At 41.8% G+C, this 22,757-nt stretch overlaps 1 protein-coding gene across 1 annotated transcript in view; it reads left to right on the top strand.

Annotated features, from left to right (window-relative positions):
• The window catches only part of C1H3orf70 (chromosome 1 C3orf70 homolog), a 98,190-nt gene extending 77,654 nt beyond the window's left edge, over nucleotides 1-20,536 (top strand). Inside the window, exon 2 of the mRNA XM_036875340.2 lies at nucleotides 12,239-20,536. Within this exon, the coding sequence (XP_036731235.1) occupies nucleotides 12,239-12,795 (557 nt within the window). The 3' untranslated portion in view covers nucleotides 12,796-20,536. The remainder of the gene's footprint in view (nucleotides 1-12,238) is intronic.
• Nucleotides 20,537-22,757: the final 2,221 nt, after the last annotated feature.

The raw sequence follows: 22,757 nt of genomic DNA, 5'->3' as shown, positions 1-22,757 counted from the left end.
TTATAACTTAAATAGGTGACTTAAGATATAAGGAAACTATGTGGTTGCCTTGGATTGAGGGAGAATACCCAGGAAGAACAAAGGCAGAAGGTGGTTACCTCCTCAAGGCTGGGTTTCAGACCTTGTTGAGAAAGTGTAGTTCAGCCCACAGGATAGCAGAGGAGTTTGCTGCTTTAGCCAGGCTGTTCTGGTATGAGTTGCTTGGCAAACAGGATGCAGCCTCTTACAGTGCAGAACAGAGCACAGGCAGTCAGCAGTTAAGGGTGTGGGTGTATAGAGGGGGACAGAAGCTTGGGTGGGCAGGAGGGCACAATGTAGGCAGAGGCCTTTGGACTGTTGGTTTCCACGTGGAGAGGGCCATGGGAAAGTTATCACCAGGTCAGGCAAGACTGCAGGTGTGCCAAGGAACAGCATGTTCTGGGCGTGTAGCTGGGGAAGACCAACAGATTGCCTCACCCCTTCTCACCTCACCTTACAGCAAACAGCAGGAGAGCCCTTTCCTCCTGCAGTGTCCATCTAGCACCCTCTACCGAGAACACTCAGTTAGCATGATGCCCACTTAAAAGAATTCTGTCCATTATGGCAGGACGTATATTGAAGGGAAAATTTGGAGTTAAGAGGCAATTAATTTATAACTACACATTTATAAATCATCAACATCTGGACCCCTTTTTTCCTTTTTACTGTTTAGTGTCAACTGTAGAGTGACTCCCACCATATGTTTTACGGTTTTGATGAAGAGGTAGTCTAAGAACAAAGCTCCACATTGAGGTTTGGTGCCATCATCTGAGCCTCTTTGGTCCCCATGCAAGAGGAATTAACTGAATAGTGAAGGAGAGATGCTGTGTAGCTGTAAATGCTAATTTGTTACTTCTTACCCCTAACTCTTTGGATTTCCCCAGTGGCACTGATTTTAAAATTGACTGGTTTAACCACAGGTCCAAGAGAAATGAGAAGTAATTATTACAACTGATTAAAGAAAAAACATGATGAATATGTTTTCTTAAATTATATTGGGAAACAAATTCATATATGTAAATGTTAATTTGATTTTAAATTACATCTCATTGATATTTAGAACATGTTGCATTATTATTGTGACATTAATAAAAAGCAAAGTTTCAAATGCCATATTGGTTTGTATAAATTTGAAAATGAGATTTTTGAATAAGTAAAGACATAATAATCTTTAACAAAGATACATTTTTAAAAATTCAGCAAACATCTACTGAGTCTCTACTGAGCCCTTGTGCTAAGCACAGACACTTAAGATTCTTCAAGATCTTATTTTTCTTAGATCAGTTTGACTGGTTAGCATCCTTTTCTTGTAAATTTCTGAACTTTTCACCCCCAGATCAATAGATAAATGTGACAGATGTCTTATACTGTTTCCCATAGTTTTAGTCTGTAAGGAATATCTGTCCATGGAATTAATAGCTGGTAATAACTTATTTGTGACCTGTAGAACTATACAGCTGGGGCTAGTGAAATGGTAGAAAACTGCTCCAGAGTCATGTTCTAGGTCTGCACTTTAGTTGCCTCCCATAGGGAGTTTCTTCATTCTCAAATTTTCTTCTAATTGCAGTTTTAGAAATCTGTTTTTCAGTCTGGTGGAACTCAGCCCATCCACTAGTGAATTTTGGAGAGAAAGGCAGGGGGCTAAAATGGTCTCCAAAAAATGCCCTTAAGGTCAAGACTTGTTATAAAGACATCAAAGGTAATAACTATTACCATCATCCATCCATTCTTAGATCAAAAAATGGTGTTAGTCATGTTTTTCTCATCTTGTAATGATCCATAATCAGCCACTTTCCTATTTTCCTTTTGCCTCCATCAGGCCTCTCTCTTACTGTCATCCTGTACTGCGAAGTGCAGACCTTAGTACATACAGGTTGAGTCTCTGTGTGCTCTGTCAACAGCCTTCCTTTTTTTTGAACATATGGTTTTCATGCTTCTTCTCACCCTCATTGACCCATCCTTTGGAGGTGGACATATTTGCGCTATGTAAACTTCATTTGGCCACCTAAAAGGAACTAGAAGTGTGGGAGGTCTCATTCTCTGCCCTTGATTTTTTTTTTTTTAAATACTGTGACCTATTTTAGCCAGACTTACCTATCAGGATGTTTCTGAACTCTGTGGACTGAAAGGGGCTCTTTCTCAACTGGACTCATTTTATGTCTACAAGTTCTGTTGTGCCAGTGTATTTAGCAGACTGGCTCTTATTCTGTCCAGTCTCCCAAGGCAAGGGAAGGGTGTTGCTCTCTTTGCAGATCATCTGGGTGATGAGACTGGTCTTCATCACAGGGGAACCCTCTATTCTGGTCCAGCTGGTCACCCTGCTACCCCTCAGAGATTCTACTCTTCTTCCACCTCTGGATTTTTGCATGAGGCTTTCCACTTTGTTTTCTTTTGTCCAAGTCCTAGCCTCAGTTTATATCCCATGTTTTCTGTGGAGTCTCCCCTAAGCCCTCGCGTCCTTCACTTCTCTCTGAGCTCCTATACCATATAGATTGTATACCTCCAACTCTGTACTTATCTTTCCTCTTGTGATGTTTATGGATATCTGTGTGACCCAAACTGGATTGTCAGAGGGATGTGTTTTCCACTTTTTCTTTCCCTTTGGTTGTTCACTCATAGTTGTTAAAATAAAGAAGTCTTTTTGTTTGCATATATGTGTCCCTTAAACCGGAAAACTGGCTGCAGATAGGACTACATGTGGTTTAAAAAGTATACAGCCTTCACTGTGTACCTCTTCAGACTGGCTGCTGTAATAAGGGTGGCAAACTGCTTCTCTCTTGATTGGTTTATGGCACTTTAAAAAATGTTATTTTTAGGGCAGGTCTCACTATATCAGCTGCCCATACTTCAGGGTGTCAAAAACGTGGCCTGGAGTGGTGTTGGCTGTAGAAGTCTGTTGGTAAAGGGCTGGCTGGGTGGTACTTTCCTCTGCCTCCTCCATTCTCTCTCTCACCTACTGAGATCTGAGTGTGAAATCAGGAAAGGGGTGCTAGCTTGACTGATGAAGTCTATTTAGTGGTGTGGTTTAGCTTTGTGCCTGTGCTGCGAGAGGAGCAGGTCCACCCGTGGCCTCCAGAGGCCGCTGCACAGGCTAGCCTCCTCTACCCCAGTCTCACCCCCTTCCCCCTCCTGCTCCTCATGCTCCGGCCTCTCCGGCCCTTGGCTGGTTAACTCCCACTCAGGCCTGGGGAGACATTTTCTCAGGGATCTTTCCTGACAACTTCCCCACACTCCCCCTGGTCCAAATCAAACATCCCACATGTAATTTCTAAACATTAATTTTGCTTTTTCTTTCTATCACTTTCTGCCTCTCTTCATGGTTTGTAATTATGTATCTTTTAGTGTAGTTATTTGGTCAAATATATATCCCTTCCTAGAGCATAACCTCCATAAAGAAGGGATGTGATCTGTCTGCTTGCTATTTTAGCCCCATGTCTCTAGATCAGGGCCTGGCACATAATCGAGGCTCAGTATATATTATTTTGGAAAAGAAGGAAAGCAGATGTGAAAGCAGATTGTAAGTTTTTGGTGTAGGCGATCAAGGTAGGGTGACAGAGAAATGTCTTCAGAGAGAAATTTATAGGCTGAGTTTAATTGGGAATCTGGATACATTAGGGGCATTCCAGAGTCTCAGGATTAGGGGTCATGGATTCAGCAGGATTGGTCAAACAGCAATCTGGGAAACCTCTAGGGTGGCTTGGAGACCTGGAGGTAGCTCCTGCCTTCTCTAAGTAACACCAGTAATAGAATATTTGAAATGTGCCAGACATGAGTTAATGCTTTAAAAGGTATCTATCACTATTTTTACACTGAGGAAATGGAAAACATGAGAATGTGAACAATTTAATAAAGGTTTAGCAGTTAATAAGTAGCAGAGTTGGGATTCAAATCCTGTTGTGTCTCAGTCCTTCCCTTTCAACCCCCAGGATCTGCCACCTTCCTGGGAGTGTCTCCTAATGTTGCTTCTTCTATGAGCCATGTGACGTTAGGTGAGAATATCATGCTTGAAAATCTGTAATAGCCTCCTCTGAACCCCCGTCTCTTCACTTTCCAGCCCATCTTTTCACTTTTACCAGACTAAATTCTCCAAAATCTCCCTTTGATCATTATTACTTGCCTTGTCTGTAATTTCCAGCTCACCATTGTTACCAAAACATCAACTCTTTGGTTTTGCAGTCTAAGTCCCATTCAGCTTCTGTCTTCCTCACAAACTTTATCCACGGTCAACTCTTTGAACCCCCAATGATAGTGACACATTCTGGCTCTGAAACTGGTCTAGAACAGTTCTACTTCCTACTCCACAAGTCTGTATCTTTTAATGGCCATGTAAGATCCTTTATTGAAGCTTGGAATCCTATTCCACTGCTTGATGAACACCCTTGTATATTATATTCTTATAGTTTTACTCAACTCTTATTTTGACTTTTTATCTTCTACCTCCAATTTGACTAGAAGCTTCTTGAAGTATGACTACATATTGTACTTCTTTTAATTTCCCCATAGCATCTGATTTAGTAGTAGAAACATGGTAGATATTCAATGTTTGCTAAGTGAGTTAATAAATAATGCTTCTGGTATTCTGTCTCATTAGGGTTTTGTTTTATATTAATATGTTCCACTGTGCTAAAGAAGGTTATACAATTTGAAAAGTGAAGAAACTAGGATCTTGCATAAATTTCTGATTGGGTACTTCAACATATTGGGAAATATATAAGCTTTAATGTTCTCATAGATTGAAGTACAAAAATATTGGTATTGTGCCAGAGGTCACAAAAATACTGGTTATAATAAATGTTATGTGTTTTGCTTTTAGTTTGTGATATGCTACTCAACTTAGTAAATAATGCACATTGTAAAGAAAGCTGAATAAGAATACTTAACATTACTTTCGTTACAGTGAGTGCCTTTGGGAATAAAATAAATGTGATTTGCTATATAAAATCAGAGAACTGAACTGTGAATGCAATTTCCCTTAGGCCACTCAATTTTTTGCAGTAGATTTACCTTTCTAATTATATTTTGCTAAGGCTAATTTTAAAATTACTCTGCATTCCCTGAGAGCAGTGTACTTCAAGTGTCAAGGGAACATACATTTAACAGTCATAAAACTATCTATAAAAGCAAAAAGCTCATTTCCCCACAAAGGATCTTTTTTAAGAATTGAAGTGCACAACCAATCCTTTAAAAAATAGTTTAAGAAAGTGCACACAATGGCTTAACAGGGCATATAAGTTATTTTCTACATTTGTTTGTTTTTCTCCCTTCTCATAGTGTACTGCAACCAAAAGAAAGAAACTCCTTCAAGGAAATTTATCTACTGTGTTTTACACTGCTGCAGATTAGAATATTAGCTGAAGCTAAAGGCAGAGAATGACAGTGTAAACTGTTAAGAACATTAACTAAGCCTTATTAATGAACTAATAAGTATTCTCATGAAGAAAGAGAGGATGGCACAAGACCTGGAACCTGAACTGACTCCTGCCATGGCAGCCTGAGAAAGTAATTCAGTCTTCTATTTCTTTGTTGCTGTTTTTTTAACCAAAGAACCAGGATGAGAGCATCAATGTTTTTTTTTGGTGACTCACTGAACCATTGTGAAAAAAGTATGTACTGCATACTATTGCTAAATCCCAAAGGGGAAGAACCATCAGGAAAATTATGAACCAAAACTTTAAAAGAATACTGGAAGTTACTTATTCAGTGGTTTTGCTTGGCCTTTAGTTGGAGAAACAGCTGAAAGTGTTGAACCAGATTCCCTGAAATGTAGAAATTTTTCATTTCCTGATCACAGTTGAGTTTTTGTGATCTTAGTGTTGTATAATCATTTTCATTTTTGAGAAAGTGATATCAGTTCCCTTGAAGAAGATTTGTGTTTTATTTTTTGCAATGTCTTTTAAATGGGCATTAAGTACTGTAATGAGGTCTAGTTTTCACTTTCCTAAGAATGAGTTTAGTGAGTGATTGAATCATTAGCAAACTAAGATGCTACTTCATTCATAGGAATGTTTTGAGAATAAGTTTAAGAATGCGTGTAAGTTCCTAAAAAGATGAAGGAGGTCCTTGGATAAATGGCTGATTCCTGGTCTTGGGAAGGGGAAGTGGACAAGATAAGCCAGAAGCATCTTACGGTGCCAGAAAGTAAGGAAGTCTTCAAAAACTGATGGGGCGTGTTCAAAGGACATGGGCTCACCTGAAGGAGCACCAAGAGCTAAACATGGAACAAGCTGAGCGACATAATAAAGCATGACAGTCATGGGTTACAATCCGTGGGATAAAACAAATAGCTGTGAGTCCATACTTGACTTAAATAATTGAATAAATAAATAAGTAAGGGAGAAGCAGCAGCTTTTGCTTACATGGAATTCTAATTCGTAAATGTAGGACTGATGGAAACAGAAAACCACTGTTTGGCGAACACCACAGTAATGATTATTGCAGACCAGATCCACCTATGCATGCAAAAATTAGTAGGTGAAGGTATGATGAGAAACAGAATGTTTGCAGAGTCTCAAAATATCTCTTCACAAGATGCTTAATGATTTCAAAAAGAAAAATACTAACTTCACAATGGAGAAACCTAGACAGATACCACATTAAACATGTTCAAAGTTAACATCATCTGAAATGAGATACACCACCAGGTGTGCTGAAAAGGGTGGGACATCACTTCTATGGAAATATTTCCCTTGTTTTAAATTGTATTTTTATTTTGGAAAGATTATAGATTCATGTGCAGTTTTAAGAAAAATACAGAGATCATATGTATTTCCCCACTTTCCCCCAGTGACACTATAGTTGCAAAACAATGGTATAGTATCATAAACCAAGATATTGATAGCAATACACATTATAGGAACATTTCTGTTGTTAAAAGGATCCCTGATGTTGCCCTTTTATAGCTGCACATCCCTTTTTAAAATTGGTTGTTTTTCTATTACTGAATTGTAAGAATACTTTTTATATTCTGGATCATATGGAATTTCCCCTGCAGTCCATTAATACAGCAAATTATACCGATTAATTTTTTTAATTTGAAAAATTGTAAAATACACATAAAATTTACCATCAAAATCATTTTAAAATTAGAGTTTAGGGATATTAACTACATTCATATGGGGGGAAAAATTGTAAAATACACATAAAATTTACCATCAAAATTATTTTAAAATGTAGAGTTCAGGGATATTAACTACATTCATATGGTTGTGCAACCATGTCCACTATCCATCTCCAGAACTCTTTTCATCCTGCAAAACTCAGATTTTATATCCATTAAACAACAAGTCCCCATTCCCTTTTACCCTCTTACCCCCTTACCCCTGGCAACCACCATTCTTTGTGGCTCTGTGAATTTGACTACACTGGGTGCCTCATGTAAGTAGAATCGATAATATTTGTCTTTTTGTGACTGGCTTTTTTTTTTATTAAGGTATTATTGATATACACTCTTATGAATGTTGCACATGAAAAACAATGTGGTTACTATATTCACCCATATTATCAAGCCCCTACCCATATCCCATTGCAGTCACTGTCCATCAGTGTAGTAAAATGCCACAGAGTAACTATTTGCCTTCTCTGTGCTACACTGTCTTCCCCATGACCCCCCCATACCATATGTACTAAACATAATATCCCTCAATCCCCTCCTCTCTCCCTCCCCATCCGCTCTCCCCCACCCCTCCCCTTTGGTAACTGTTAGTCCCTTCTCGGAGTCTGTGAGTCTGCTGCTGTTTTGTTCCTTCAGTTTTGCTTCGTTGTTATACTCCACAAATGAGGGAAATCATTCGGCACTTGTCTTTCACTGCCTGGCTTATTTCACTGAGCATAATATCCTCCAGCTCCATCCATGTTGTTGCAAATGGTAGGATTTCTTTCTTTCTTATGGCTGAATAGTATTCCATTATGTATATGTACCACATTTTCTTTATCCATCCATCTACTAATGGACACTTAGATGACTTCCATATCTTGGCTATTGTAAATAGTGCTGCAATAAACACAGGGGTACATTTGTCTTTTTGAATCTGAGAAGTTGTTTTCTTTGGGTAAATTCCCAGGAGTGGGATTCCTGGGTCAAATGGTATTTCTATTTTTAGTTTTTTGAGGAATCTCCATACTGCTTTCAACAATGGTTGAACTAGCTTACCTTCCCACCAGCAGGGTAGGAGGGTTCCCCTTTCTCTGCATCCTAGCTAGCATTTGTTGTTCTTAGTCTTTTCGAAGCTGGCCATACTAACTGGTGTGAGGTGATATCTCATTGTGGTTTTAATTTGCATTTCCCTGATGATTAGTGATGTGGAGCATCTTTTCATGTGTCTGTTGGCCATCTGAATTTCTTCTTTGGAAAATTGTCTCTTCATATCCTCCACCCATTTTTTAATTGGGTTATTTGCTTTTTGGGTGTTGAGGTGTGTGAGTTCTTTATTTTGGATGTTAACCCCTTGTCAGATATGTCATTTACAAATATATTCTCCCATACTGCAGGATGCCTTTTGTTCTGCTGATGGTGTCCTTTGCTGTACAGAAGCTTTTTAGTTTGATGCAGTCCCATGTGTTCATTTTTGCTTTTGTTTCCCTTGCTCGAGGAGATGCATTCAGGAAGAAGTTGTTCATGTTTGTATTCAGGAGATTTTTGCCTAAGTTGTCTTCTAAGAGTTTTATGGTTTCATGACTTACATTCAGGTCTTTGATCCATTTTGAGTGTACTTTTGTGTATGGGGATAAACAATAATCCATTTTCATTCTCTTGCATGTAGTTGTTTAACTGGCTTATTTCATTTAACATATCCTCCAAGTTCATCCATGTTGTAGCATCTATTTCCTTATTCTTTAAGGCTGAATAATATTCCATTGAACATGTACACCACATCTTGTTTTTTCCATTCATCCTTCGATGGACACTTGGGTTGCTTCTCCCTTGTGGCTGCTGTGTATAGCGCTGCTGTAAACACAGGTAGACAACTTGCTGAGAGCCTGCTTTCAGTTCTTTTGGCTGTATACCCAGAAGGAGAATTGCTGGATCATACTGTTTCTAGCTCTTCCTCTACTCTGCTGTTTTCCAGGCCCTGTCTCTCTCTCAGAACCTTTTCCTTGTAGAGATTTAAGTTTTAAAAGTCTCACCCATTTCTTTCTTTAATAACATAGTAACCCTTAAGAGGATTGTTAAGAGAATATTAGTGATTATTGAATTTCCTGGCTCAATTCTTGCTATTGCAGAGTGTCATTATTCTCTTATGAAGTACAGTAGAGTGGACATAATTGAATCTCTCTGATAATTCAGGATCTTGTGATACTTCAAGGCTATCACTGTGAGCATGGATTCATAACATTTTACTGCAAGGTAGAAGTTGGGGATTGGAGCAAAGTACTAAACTGGACTCTACAAAATTAATTCTTGATATGAGTTTGTTCATTATTGATGTTTTTAGCAAACCAAACCATATAATATGACATACTAACTAATTGATATTTGAAAGATGTTTACCAAACTTTGCTTTTCCTCTAGCTGTCTTTACTATTGCTTTTCTGTGCTGCTTTCCTCTTTGCATTTGTGTCTCCATATCACCAGGTCACAGGCTGTCACCCTAGCTCTGAGTAAGAGTATTTAATAGGTATAACTTGTAGAAGGAAATGAATCTGGGCAACAGTTATTCATTTTCCTCTTCTGGCTGCATTTCTCTTTTACTACACTTCAAGGAAGAGGAATAGAGCTTTGAAGGAGAGAGGAATAGAGAGAGAAAGAGGTAGAAGAATGGGGAACAAGAGAAAAAGCAAAGAAATTTTGAAGAGGTGAGGTAGAAAGGAGGAGAAAGAAGCAGAGGGTGGGTGGTATGGGTCAAGTGAGGGTAGGAGAGAGTGCTTAGGGAAGTTCCAAAGGCAGCTTCCCAGATTCCATCTCTGGCCTAAATAAAGCCTTGGCCCCTCTGAGTGTGAGGAAGAGCTTCTGGGAACCTCCTATGGCTGTGACAAATGGAGAACTGACCCAGAGGCCACCTGTGCCTGCCTGACCGTATCAGCGTTCTGCAGCAAACACTTCTTGAGGGCTTGCCATCCAGCCTCCCGGCTCAGCCACCACCAGTCTACCAGCCAAGAATGGGAAAGGCCAAACCTCCGTTCCGAGTGTTTTAGACACTTGGTGAACAGAAGGGAGTAACCCCCCAAATTCTCCAAAGTCTCTTCTCTGTCCCTGGCCAGACATGTCTTTCTCTAATCCCGGGGTTGGTGGGTTGGAGGAGAGGCTCGGCGGTCAGCCTCTTTGCCCCTTCAGCTGACAATGCTGGTGACGTGGCGCACAGAGGACCTACCATTCTCAGTGGCTTTCCTCATTTGAATTTTGCCTGACAAGTACTATTACTGTACTCTGTTACTGGTAACAGAGAACTGCAGACACCTGGCATATTTTAACACAGACCCTTTGGTAGGTGTGGCCTGTTTGGCTTGTGTTTTCACCTGACCACAGTGTCTGCATGTTACATGTCCAGGCTTGGAGGTAGACCTGGGCACACGAGGCTTAACAATTTTACATGTACCTTTTCCATGTGTTACTCCAGAAAGGTGAATATACTTTGAGTAATTTAGTTACAAGGTAACTGTGATGTCTAAGCCTATTTTTTTGTATAGGAGTCAAGAAATAAAAGTGAAAAGTGCAGGCATGATTGATCTTAATAGATTACTGATGGTGGACTGTTTATGGTCTAGTTTGCTGCTCACATTTCTGATCTGAAATTGCTTCCATGCCTTAGTGAACTTACTAAAAATCTTTAAAAAATCTAATTACAAATATGACTCCTGTCTCAGAATTTTCAGTCTAAGAAATAAAGGTGCCATGCCCAATGAGTGATTTGCCTGCAAGGAAATGCTCACAAGGATGTCATGTATCAGTGATTCTCAGCCACAGCGCTTTTGCCCTCCCACGGCTCTGTGACAGTGTCTGTAGACATTTTGTCATGGCTACAGAGGAGGCGCTGCTGGCATCTAGTGAGGCCAAGAATGCTGCTCACCGGCCTGTGGTGCACAGGACAGCCCCTGCAACAAAATTATCTGGCCCCAAATGGCAATAGCGCTGAGGTTAAAAAGCCCTGTCATAAATATGTGCAGGAGATACGGTATAGACTGGTTGACAAATCAACCACATTAGGAAAAACCTAAGATGCTCCACAATTGTGCTCCTGTCTCTGAGTTTTTCAGGGTTTTTTTCTTCCAGATTTCTATTTGGAATCATTGTAGGCTTACTGACTGGGTAATTTTCACCTCTAGCTACTTAGCACTTGGCATATGAGAGGCTTTGCTTAATGTTGAGTGAAGTAAAAGAGAATAGGAAAGAGATGCATCAGGAATAGATCCATTTTGGTTTCACTTCCATGTAAACTATGTGAAACAGTTGAGGGCCTAGAGCAGCAGGGAAGGTCTGAAGCTTCTTGGTTTCCCAGAAACATCATAGGTCACCCTGGGCAATTACCTGGGCCTTTTCTTCTGCTCGGCTTAGGTTGCCTTGTGCCCGTCCAGAACATCTGCTTAGGCCACTGATGAACTTTGGTCTTGAAAAAGATCATTTCACACCCTACACCTTAATACAGCCATTGAAGGTGACCAGGACAATCCTGTAGGCCATTATTTACTAAATATGTGAGTATATGTACATTCTGATTAAAACTTAGAAACCTAAAATGTGAAGGCCTTTTAATCCTGATAATAAATAGGTATGTATTCCTCCAATTTGTAAATGTATATAATAGCATCTTAAATATGAAATGGAATAATTTTATAGTATATTATACTATTTTACAATGTTTTACCATACTATATTGTAGACATTATTTATTCTAGTATGAGGGGCAAATCATTTCAAGTGGGATGTAAAATAAGGATCATAGCATCCACCCACCTACTTCAGAGGCATTAGATTCAAATTTAAGATTTGTAATGTGTGTTGAGTTTCTCAGATGGAAATACTATGACGTTACATACCATATTCTACTTTTAATTGATTATAACAGTGTTGAATGATTGAATAATTCTATTACTAGTTTCTTTTGAGATGCTATTGAAATATTTTTAAAAATATTCTGAATCCACCAGCCATTATTGGTCCCTGTGTTGAAAGGTGAAAGGATTAAAAAAAAAATTCTGAATCCTCAGAAGGAAACCATGATGGCTCCGTAAGTGTCATTTCTGTAATACTCTTAGATTTCAACTACCTTTTTTGTGTTCCCCACAGGCAAATATGTGTATCAGCCTATGACCCCTGTGGAACAGCTTCCAAGCACTGAGATTCCTGCAAAGCCTCGGGAACCCACAAACACCATTCAGATCTCAGTGTCACTCACTGAACACTTTTTGAAATTTGCATCTGTCTTCCAGCCTCCCCTCCCCCCTGATTCGCCAAGGTACTGTATGATCTCAGACCTCTTCATCGACAACTATCAGGTTAAATGTATAAATGGGAAGATGTGTTATGTGCAGAAGCAGCCAGCGCCACATTCCCACAAAATGAGGCCTGAGGAGGTCTCTGCACACGATGCCTTAATTTCAAAAGAGAGCAATACACCAAAAATAGATCACTGCTCTTCTCCCTCAAGTTCTGAGGACTCTGGGATCAATGCGATTGGGGCTCACTATGTGGAATCATGTGATGAGGACACAGAAGAAGGAGCGGAACTGAGTTCAGAGGAAGATTACAGCCCAGAGAGCAGCTGGGAGCCGGACGAGTGCACCCTTCTCTCCCCATCGCAGTCTGATCTGGAAGTGATTGAAACAATAGAAACCACCGTGTGAGAGCCCGAGCAGGAGGCCGAGACCTCTGATCCATGTGGGGCTTTTGTACTTTCGTCTGAGGGATGCTTTTCCAGTGCAGTTGGTATTTTCTACCCCTCTCTAGCAACCATAGCAGTTCAGTGGTCTGCTGATTAGCTTCACTCTGAAATTAGTCTTAACTAAGAAATTCTTTTTCTTAGTTTTTTTTTTTTGTATCTTGACTTATTTTCTATGTAGCATCTGGTGTCATAAATTGTGACCCAGCCTTAATTTCCTTGGCAACTTTGAAAGTGATGAAGCAATGATTGCGGAGTGCCATGGATGGTTGAGGAGCTACCTAGAGTGAAGGAGACTATGTTTCCTAAATAGCTGGTTCCTTGAAGAAAAACGCCCGACATTCCTTTCTGACATGCTGACAGGCACCCTTGTCCTGCCAGCCCCCCGTCGGCATCGGCTCCCTTGTGGGGAGGGGAGTGTGCCCTAGTAGAGGCCATTCTGCCCCCTTTCCCTTCCACTCACCTCCTGCACAGATCTGGGCCAGTGTTGCTTCAGCTCACTTCTGAGAGGTTACTGGAGGTCAGCTTAGCCCCCAGTGGCCAGTGGCCTGCATGGCTCCATGACCTGAGGCTGAGCTAGATCTTCATTTACAAAGACGTGACCTCTTCAGTTTCATGCTCAATCTAGTTTTAGCTGAGCCCCTACACTCTGTAGGGTGCGGATACAGGATGAATAAGACCTGACTCCCAGCATGAAGGGGCCCACAGTCCAATAGGTGAGATGACTTATGTAGGTAATGGTACCCAGAATGCTCTGTGAACCCCGGGGAAGGAGAGATGCACTTGTAGCTGGGGAACACATTACAGCATTTGGGCTGGCCTCTTGGGTGGGTCCCCTGGCATTTCTCTGCTTTTCTTAATTGTTCTTCAGTCTGGGGTAGACTTTTAGGAAGTTATATAGGTATTAGATTTAGGAGGCAGCCACATCTGACATCCTAAAAAAATAAAAGTAGTTTTAGTTAGCATGGAAATGCTAAAGACAGTAGTCCTTTAGGGATTAGGAATGAATCTAATAGGTTTGATTAATTCTGCTTCATTTGGTTGTATGAAGCATTAGAATGGCTTAGGTGAGAAATGGATTAGAATTCAGTATGATGCATGGATTTTTTTATGCAAATGCAAAAGCAGTTGAAATAGTTCACTGCTAAGTCAGGAGAAATATTTTGTGGAATACTTACTTTTACTACAGTAATATTCATGGTCTGTTGTACATGTTCTCTTTTCTCACACAGAATAGTGAATAACTCTTATTTAGCTCTCTTCAGAATCCTACTCCTAATCCCCATTTATACCAGGTGTTTTTGTGTGAGGTGATTGTCTGCCATTTCTCTAAATCTGCTCTCTGTGTGGCATAGTTAAGGATCCAGGAAATTTAAAATATGGCCTAATGAAACCAGAACTATCAATGTTGGAAATAGAGAAATACTTCTTATGTCCTAACCCTCCATGAGCCTGCTCTCAGGGTATCTCATGCTCTGTCAGCATTAAGGCACATTACTTCTGTGTCACATTCATTTGTATTTTAAGAAGTGAGAGGCCTGTTGTGTTTTTCCCTGAAGCCTCCATTTGGTATCCTTCACAAATCACCAGGCAGAATCTGCTTTTCTAGTTGTATATGTATGTAGTCCAAGTGATGGGCTACAACACTGTTAGGTTTTAGGTGCCCAAGACACCTGGAGAGTTTAGAAAGCAGAGTATGCATATTCCTTTGAAAATAGTATTAGTTAAATTTTTCTAGGCTAGATGAGACTGCAGCGTAAAGTTCCCACTTACTGAAATGTAAAGGCTCAACACGATAAAACCAGTAAGGTGGAGAGAGGATCTGCAGGAACAGCAGGGCCCAGGAGAGGGCATGCAGAAGTCGGGAGCGGGTGCGAGGCGGTGTGGGAAGAAGCTGCCCAGGCCTGGCCTAGGCCCCGCGGTTCAGGGACAGACATCCGATGAGCTGTCTGAGGCTCTCAGCGCCTCCCATGACCAAGTGCCCAGCCGAAGGCAAGTTCAGAAGCTGAACCGTGAGCCGTGAAGTCAGCCAGTGTGAACTCGGGCTCTAACAGCAACAGCAGGGCCCTGTCTGCATCTGCCCAGGGGCGAGGTCATGGAATCCCTTGGGTGGGCTTTAGGGGGGCCTTCTTCCTCTACAGCACTTCTCTCCACTTGGGCCCACGTTCCCATCCATCAAGCCAATCGGAGCCAACCACCAGGTCTCCGAAGCCATGGAAACACATGGTCACAGGGCCATGTTTCCGGAGCTGGCTGTGTCAGGGCTGGGGCCTTTATCAGTAATATCTACAACTTTTGCCTAGGTTCCTGTTTTTTAAACTCCTGTACTGCCATTCAGATTAGCCACGATTTTAATGAAATTTTGGATTTAATAATGGTTGATAATCACTTTAAATGTTTGCACAATCTCTTTATAACCAAAAACTCACTAAGCTTCATTTACTACTATTTTATAGAATTGGAGATGTTCCATTGGATTCTAACTATCAGATGCTCCTGGATCTCAAAATAGCCTTTTCTAAACAAGCACAAGCTGGAATTTCTTTGTCCTAGCACTGTTAATAATTCTCTGAAAATCATGTATGATTGAACCAGAATTGTTTCTTTATGCCTGCATTGCAAAAGAACTGATAAGGATATAAAAATGTGCAGTTTCAACATAAATCCTAGGTCTATTCTGTTCTATATTATATAAAATTTCTCTGTAATCCTGATATTATATCGCTCATTTGTATAAGCATAGGTATAGGCACTTTAGAAAATGTTTAGACTGCAACATGTATTGTGGACTATGTTAACTAGCCTTTTAGTTAATACTTGTACACTGAGAGATTGGAAAGCTTTATAATTTGGACCTGGTGTGTGCTCACTTGGAGCAAAGGGTTGGGCTGTGTGGATGGAGAAACTTTCTTGGGTTTTTGTGGAAACTTGGCACCATTCCCATTTTTGAAAGTTGGTGTTAAAGCTATTAGAAGATAGAAAATAAGTACTGTGTGGAATTTAGCTTTCTTATTGGAAGATTTATTTTAGAATTTTCAAGTTTCAAATATGCTCATAACTTTTCTGAGAAATGGCAAAGCAATTAAAATACCCTTATGGTTATGACTATTTGGTACATTAATAAATAAGGCTTTACAATCAAATCTAGGTATTTTGTACCTTGTAATTTTCAAGATTTGAAATGAGAATTTGAGGAAAACTCCAAAGGAAAACAGTTGCTTTCCTGGAAAAAGAAGACTTGTTCTTCAAGGTAATAAAATGTAAATTAAAACCACGAAAACCAGGACAGAACCCTGAAGTTCTTGCTCTGATGTACCTTTTAGATTTGATCTAGGATTTAATTCTATCCTGGGGGAGGTGGTTTTATTTCTTAACCTCTACTTACTGGTCTGTTTGAAACATCACAGTTCTTTTCTGATTGAGCATAACAAACTCCTTTTACATAAATTTCTCTATTTGGGTAATTTAGAAATCTGCCAAAATACTGAGATATGTTTGGCAGTATAAATACTACGCAAGAAAAAAAGCACAAGTTAAAATAGTATTTATAGTCAGCTCTTGATTATGCCATTTCATTTGCAAAATTTTATTAACATATTTTGGCTTTTTACATGAGGAGAATACAAAATTGTAACAATTTTCTTTCCTGTTCCCCTCTCCAGAGGAGGTGTGAGCCAGAATTAAGGAGGCCTTTTCGGCTTTTCAGTAAGTAGTATGTGACTGTGTCTCTTCCCACTGAGGAGGGGGGAAAAGGAGGAAGTCTGTGCATTCCTTCAGGGCTGTGACTCCAGAGATGTCCGTATTTCTCGCATCCAAACTAAGGACAACAGCACGTCTCAAAATTAAATTTTGTAATTGTCTACTTTTTAAAAACTACAAAAAGTCACTGTTCCCGTCATCATTAAGGATAATTGATAGTTGTATTAGGAAAGGGCCATGTTTCTGTTAGTGCTTTGAGTGCTTTCTTCCATTAATGTGGGAGCGGTGCCCTTTTATAGTCTGAACAACTCTGAAAGCAAATCATTGCTAGAGGTTTAATATGGAGCTTTCATACCATCGTGTCCATATACACTTTTTAAGGCTGTGCATACCTTGCAATATTCATTTACTGTGCTGTTTTTTAAACCTTTGTTTTAAAGTTTTAAGTGCAATGTTGATTCTTCTGTAATTTCCTAAAAGTATATTGTTTTCCTACAGACAGTTCAACTTTCCTTTTATGTATAATACTTAGGGAAATACTACCTTATAAAATAAATGTGAATTTTTTTTTCATTTTTTTTACCAGCACAAATATGATATTTTGGAGTTTGGGACATTCTTTCCCTTCTCTCCCCTCCTTGGAGAGGTTCTGATTCAAATAACAATAGTGTAAACTAAACAAAACCCACATTTATAAAATGTGAAAAATTTATGTCGAGTGCTTACTTTGTGCAAGCAAATAAGCGGTTTACATCATTATCCTATTTAAACTTTTCAAAAACCTTATGAAGTATCAGGCAAATATTACTATCCATAACATACATTCATGGTCACTGCTTATAACTCCCAGAACCTTTTGTAATAAGAACATTTTTGTTGCTACATTAGGTTTATACAAATAAACCTTACCTTCCCCACAAACAGTATTTATGTCATATGAAGTCATTGTGTTCAGTTCCTATGTGTCCTGACAGACGGTTGTTAGCAGCTGGTCCTCAGGGCTGCCGACACCTGGTCACCAAGGCTTGGGTCCAAACCTCAGCGAGGCAGATCTGGGAGCTCAATTTTTAAATTCAGCGCACTCAGAAAGAAGAGTTTCTTTTTTGGTTGGCTTTTATTGAATGACCTTACTCTAGGGACTGATTAATAAATTCATTTATTGGTTAATAATATCATGGTTAATATTAATTATAGCTCAACAGCTACCTAACTGCTTTCTATGGTAATCTTCCCAGCATCCCGCAAGGAAGATTTTAGCATCCCCATTTCACAAACCAGGAGAAGAGCCCCAGAAGGAAAACCCTTTGCCCAGAGTGGCACAGCTTCTAAGTAGTGAGAGTCAGGATTGGAACCCAGTCACTGGGGCTCCAGAACTTGCACGCCTGGGCCTTTGCCTGCCTCGCCCACTCTTGCAGCCTCCTTCTTACTCTCAGGGTACCTGGAAGCTGAGTCAGGAGGCTACTGAGTGAGCCTGGGAGAGAGCAAAGGGTGTTCCCTTCTCATCCCCAACACAGAACGCCTTCCCACAGGCTCCTTCCTCACCCAGCGTAGCTTCACTTCAGGTGGTGGTGGAGAAACACCAAAAGGCTTTCTTCCTCCCCCTTTTCTGTGATCCACACAGACCTCCCCCAACATGTAGGCACATACACACACTCTTTCTGCAAGTATCTCAGTGCTTTGATGAGGCCATTACTTATTCCATGTTTAGTCAAACCTTGACTAGCATTCTAGGCTAGCTCTTTCTGCCTTCACAAAAGCTAACTTGTTTTTTTAAAGTGACTTCTGCAAGCAGCTAATCTCATCTGTGTGTGCATTCTACTAATTTAACGCTACCTAATTGTATTGCCAACTTCTAGAAGGCATTTCATTGTAGCCTCTTAACAAAGGCTGACTGCATACACTTTTACTCGCAATAAATTTTAATTTAGCATCTTATCCTCATTACAGTTCAATCACTGGGAACTGGGGATGCCTTCAAGCTTTAGTGTGCCACCCCAGTTCTGTGCTGAATGAAGTGGGTAAGACAGGACCTCAGGGCCCAGGCTCACTGCAATAGGATTAAAGAAGGGGCAATTTGAGGTCAGAAGGAATTCTTCAGGAACCAGACAGATCCTGGAATTTGACGGAAATACAACTGAAAAGCAAGGCAAAGTCAATACGCCACAGTATCAGTGATGGTTTTCTGTTTCCTTTTTCAAACATTCCTAGACTTTTCAGATGAACTGATACTGCTTTATAATCATAAACCCAGTAAGTTATTTTGAAGATGAGGCCTCAGACAGGGAGTGAAGGTGGAGCCTGACTTGCTGGGTATGTGTGATAGAAGTGGAAAGCCCGTGGGTTTGGTCAGTGGCTCACCAGCTCATGTGCCTCCTGGACAAGACCCAAGCCTGGGCTGGGGACTGTGTGTCCTGGAACCCTGGCCACTGCTGAGGGGTGACCCCCTCTCAGCTTCCAACCATGGCTGGAAAGTCTGTGTGCCAGAGGGTTGAAGAAAGGGGAGAGGATTTGTTTTGTATGGTCTGTCTCAGTCCCCAGCCCAAAGCTGTGTGTGTGTGAATTTGGAGATGGGACATAAGAAAAATTGGGCTCTGGTAGGACATCTTAGCCCTAGCCTTTTACCTGGTATAAAATCCCAGATGACTTATCCTGAGAGATTGGAAGCATCACTGCAAGATGAAGACAGCACCATAGATCAGAGAAGCACCATGTCTGCGTGGGGGCTTACCAAGCATTTCCCCAGAAGTCAGCTTATCTGCTGTACTCAGCAACTCTGACCGGTAGGTGGGGAACTCATAGTTCTGTGAGGATGTGGCTGAAGCACCCAAGCGCTAAGCAGGTCAGTCAGTCTTACACAGCAGGTAAGTAACAGGCCTGGGCAGCAAGCTTCTGTTGAGTCCAACTCCAGCTGCTGTTCCTTCCTCACTGTTGAGCCTGTGCAGTCAGACCCTGCCCTGCCCTGCTCCTGTTTAGGTCTGTTCCCTCTGCTCTACCTCAAGCATCTGTCTCTTCCCCACAATGGAGGTCCCGAGGCTGTCCCTGAGACCAGCCCTGGCATAAGGTGGAGGCACTGAGGAGCCACACTCAGGACTCTGGGTGTCGCTTGATGTTGCCCTGTGGCCAAGTTGCTCTGGCTTTGTGCCTGTTTGGCTTAACCAGGACTGGGTCTGGCCTGGGACCCAGATGCTGCCTTGTGCTCAGGTGTGGCCCTGAATCTAAGGACTCTCTTGGGAATTGGCCTCAGCTCATAGCACTTTTGGTATTAAAAAGCGTGTGCCATCTCCTAGTCCTGGAGTGAGGCCTTTGATACCAACTGCTTCCTTCAACTATTGAGTGTCCTCAGTCATCATGGACTTGCCTCCTGGGGCCATTCTATTCAAGGGGATTGTATAGACCCTGAATGTCTGATAACCCAGCCATGAACATCTGATATCTGCCTTAACCAGGTGCAGTAGACAAAGGACTGAGTTTCAGCTCTCATTTTAGGAATCTGCCTGTAAGAACTGTGGTACCAAAATTCACAAAGAAAAATGTAGGCATACCCATGTATCTGCAGGACCTGGAAAAACCATCACAGCCTTTCCACAGTTGCCACTCTAAGAGGCCACACAGATCAGGAGACCTTGGAAAGCCTTGGATGGGAGGACTGCACTGTGTCTGGAGGGGTGCGTGGGACTGGCACAGAGATCCACAAAGCCTGTTTAACCTGGGAATCTAGAATAAGGAGAGGTGACTCTAACATGATTTAGGGGCTGCACTGAGTATATGGGGAGGATATTAGGGACTTGGGTTTCCTAAGTAAACCAAGGCCTTAGATGAATGTAGGGTCCACAGTGGGTGTTTCTTGCCAGTTCATCTAGAGGTCAGTGTAAGGTAAGTGGGTCCAACTAGAATTCACTGGGGTCCTTTCAGATTACTGGGGGTCCAAAGGGGTCAGTTCTGCCCAAAAAAAACTTATTCTCACCCAGTAACATATCCATGAGTTACAGCCAAGCCGTGAATTCCTGGAGCTGTAATATGTTCCCTGAATCAAATGAAATCACCTTGGCCCCAAGTTATGCCTGATACAGCTGCTCAGAAAGGGAATAATGGGGCCAAGGAGAGGTCAGCAAATGGGAGGGTGAAAGGAGGAAGTTAATTGGAAATCACCATCTCGTGTTGGGGTAAGGGTGACTTGTGTAGGTGTTGAAGGATAAGGGGCCAGCTCATTCTTGTAGAGAGGAGGTCAGGTTGGGCAGAATCATGAGGTCATTAAGTTTGTTAAGGGGGCTGGGACGTGGCCCCCCAAGATTACTAGAACCAAATCTTGACCTTTGAGATGGATATAGTGCAGAGTTCTGGGAGGACAGATGTTAGGTAGGAACAAGAGCTTCTTCTACTGGCTGCACTCAGTTATGGGAAGTGCCCTAGTGTGAAGTTGAGGCCCAGCAGATCCTGCCAGGGCCTGTGCATTAAAAGCCAACCTCGGGAAGAGACTGCAGTGGGCTGGTGTGTGCCATCTCCCATCTTCCCTGTTCTCTCACCACCCCTGAAGCTGCATTCATAACACACAGGTGGACGTATACTTAAAAAGGTGTCAATCATACCCTTTATCCTGCAATATCATTCCTAAGTTTATATCCAACAGAATTGCATACGTATGTTCAAAGACAGGAAGAAGGATGGTAATAGGCCAGTACTGGCAACAACCCACATGCCCATTAACAACAGAATGGGTAAATGGTGGTATATTTATACAGTGCAATACCATTCAGCAATGAGAATGAATAACATGGATAAATCACAAACATAACTGGAGTGAAAGAAGCCACTTCCAAAAGAATACATAATGTACTTTATAGGAAGTTCAAAACAGGCAAAGCTCTCCATGCTGCTGGAAGTCAGGATAGTTTGGAGGGGGCATGATGAACAGAGACTTCAGGGGCCTCTGGAACGCTGGCCACTTCCACTTCCTTGGTCTGGGTGCTGGTTATACAAGTGCGCTCAGTTTGTGAAGACAGCTGTATACATATGGTCTGTGAACGTTTCTGTCCACAGAAAGTTTACTTTAAAAAGATAGTGACTTTAAAGAAAAGATGGTGATACCTATTCTATGCGCTGTGGTATAGAGGACATGGGAGCACCCTCAGGAGTGACGGGGACAGGAAAACACCCAGGTGTGGAAACAAGCGGAGTCAAACTGCCATTTTCCTTAGGGAGCTGGGAAAGCTTCATGGAGTGTAAGGGTGCAGGGAAGGTTGGTGGCAGGAAGGAGGGGCCTCTGGGGTGAACCTTCTGATGAGCCAGACCACCCTCTGGGATGGTGAGTGGGGCTCAGACTCTGGGCTGCCAGGAGGACAACACGGCAGGAGGCCTTTCCTACACCTCTGGGCAGAGCACATGCACCTGATTCCAGAGACACACTTTTGGAAAAACATTTTCAGCAGGCAGAGCTGAGTGGAAACATTCTGCTTCTAAAAGGATTCCCAAAGCTCTTAATTATTTATTCTCTAAAGCATTCATTATTAATGAGGCCCCTGATGGCTTTCCTCTTCTCTAAAACCCTCCCTCCCCCTCTATGGGAGGCTCTGGTTGGTAATGTTACCTTTGTGAAGCTTCTTCCCACATGTCACTTGGCAGGAGGGAAGGGCAAATGCAGAGTGAAGAGGGCAGAGGGCATCCGGCTGATGCTGGGGGCTGAAAAAATAACCATTTTTCAGGTGGGACACAAATACTGCCCATTCAAATATTTACTGTTTACCAGGTACTAAGGAGAAACAAAGCTGTGATGGACAACGCTGTGTCTCAGTCATCCAAACGTCACTCCCTCGTATCAGAGCCGTGGCTTCCTTCCAGAGGATGACCTCTTTCCTCCCCCAGGAGATAGCACGGGAGGAGACCATTCGGACCAGGCACCTGCCCTTCCCGAATGGTAGCTGAAGGGTCTCTGGAACCTCCCTCCCCCAGACACTTCCTCTCACCACATCCAAGGTGCCCAGGGCTGCCTGCTGTAGCCTGCAACGTGATCCAGGAGCTCCCCGTTCCCCTCCACGAGCTCCATGGCAATGTCAGCAGAACCACTGCTGTTACTGAGTCTAGAAATATTTCCAGGTATGTCTTTGTCCTAAGGAACTGCTTTGAAGCAGGACCTGACATCACTGCAGAGTAGAATGTGTGCTGAATGCCGTGAGGGCACAGGGACAATGGCTTCCAGATGGCAGGGACTGGGGCTCAGCTCAGGCCTGCCAC

The sequence above is a fragment of the Manis pentadactyla genome, chromosome 1, assembly GCF_030020395.1.
Source record: "Manis pentadactyla isolate mManPen7 chromosome 1, mManPen7.hap1, whole genome shotgun sequence".
Lineage (NCBI taxonomy): Eukaryota > Metazoa > Chordata > Mammalia > Pholidota > Manidae > Manis > Manis pentadactyla.
The sequence above is the reverse complement of the archived record's forward strand: the minus strand, read 5'-3'. Positions and strand labels throughout refer to the sequence as shown.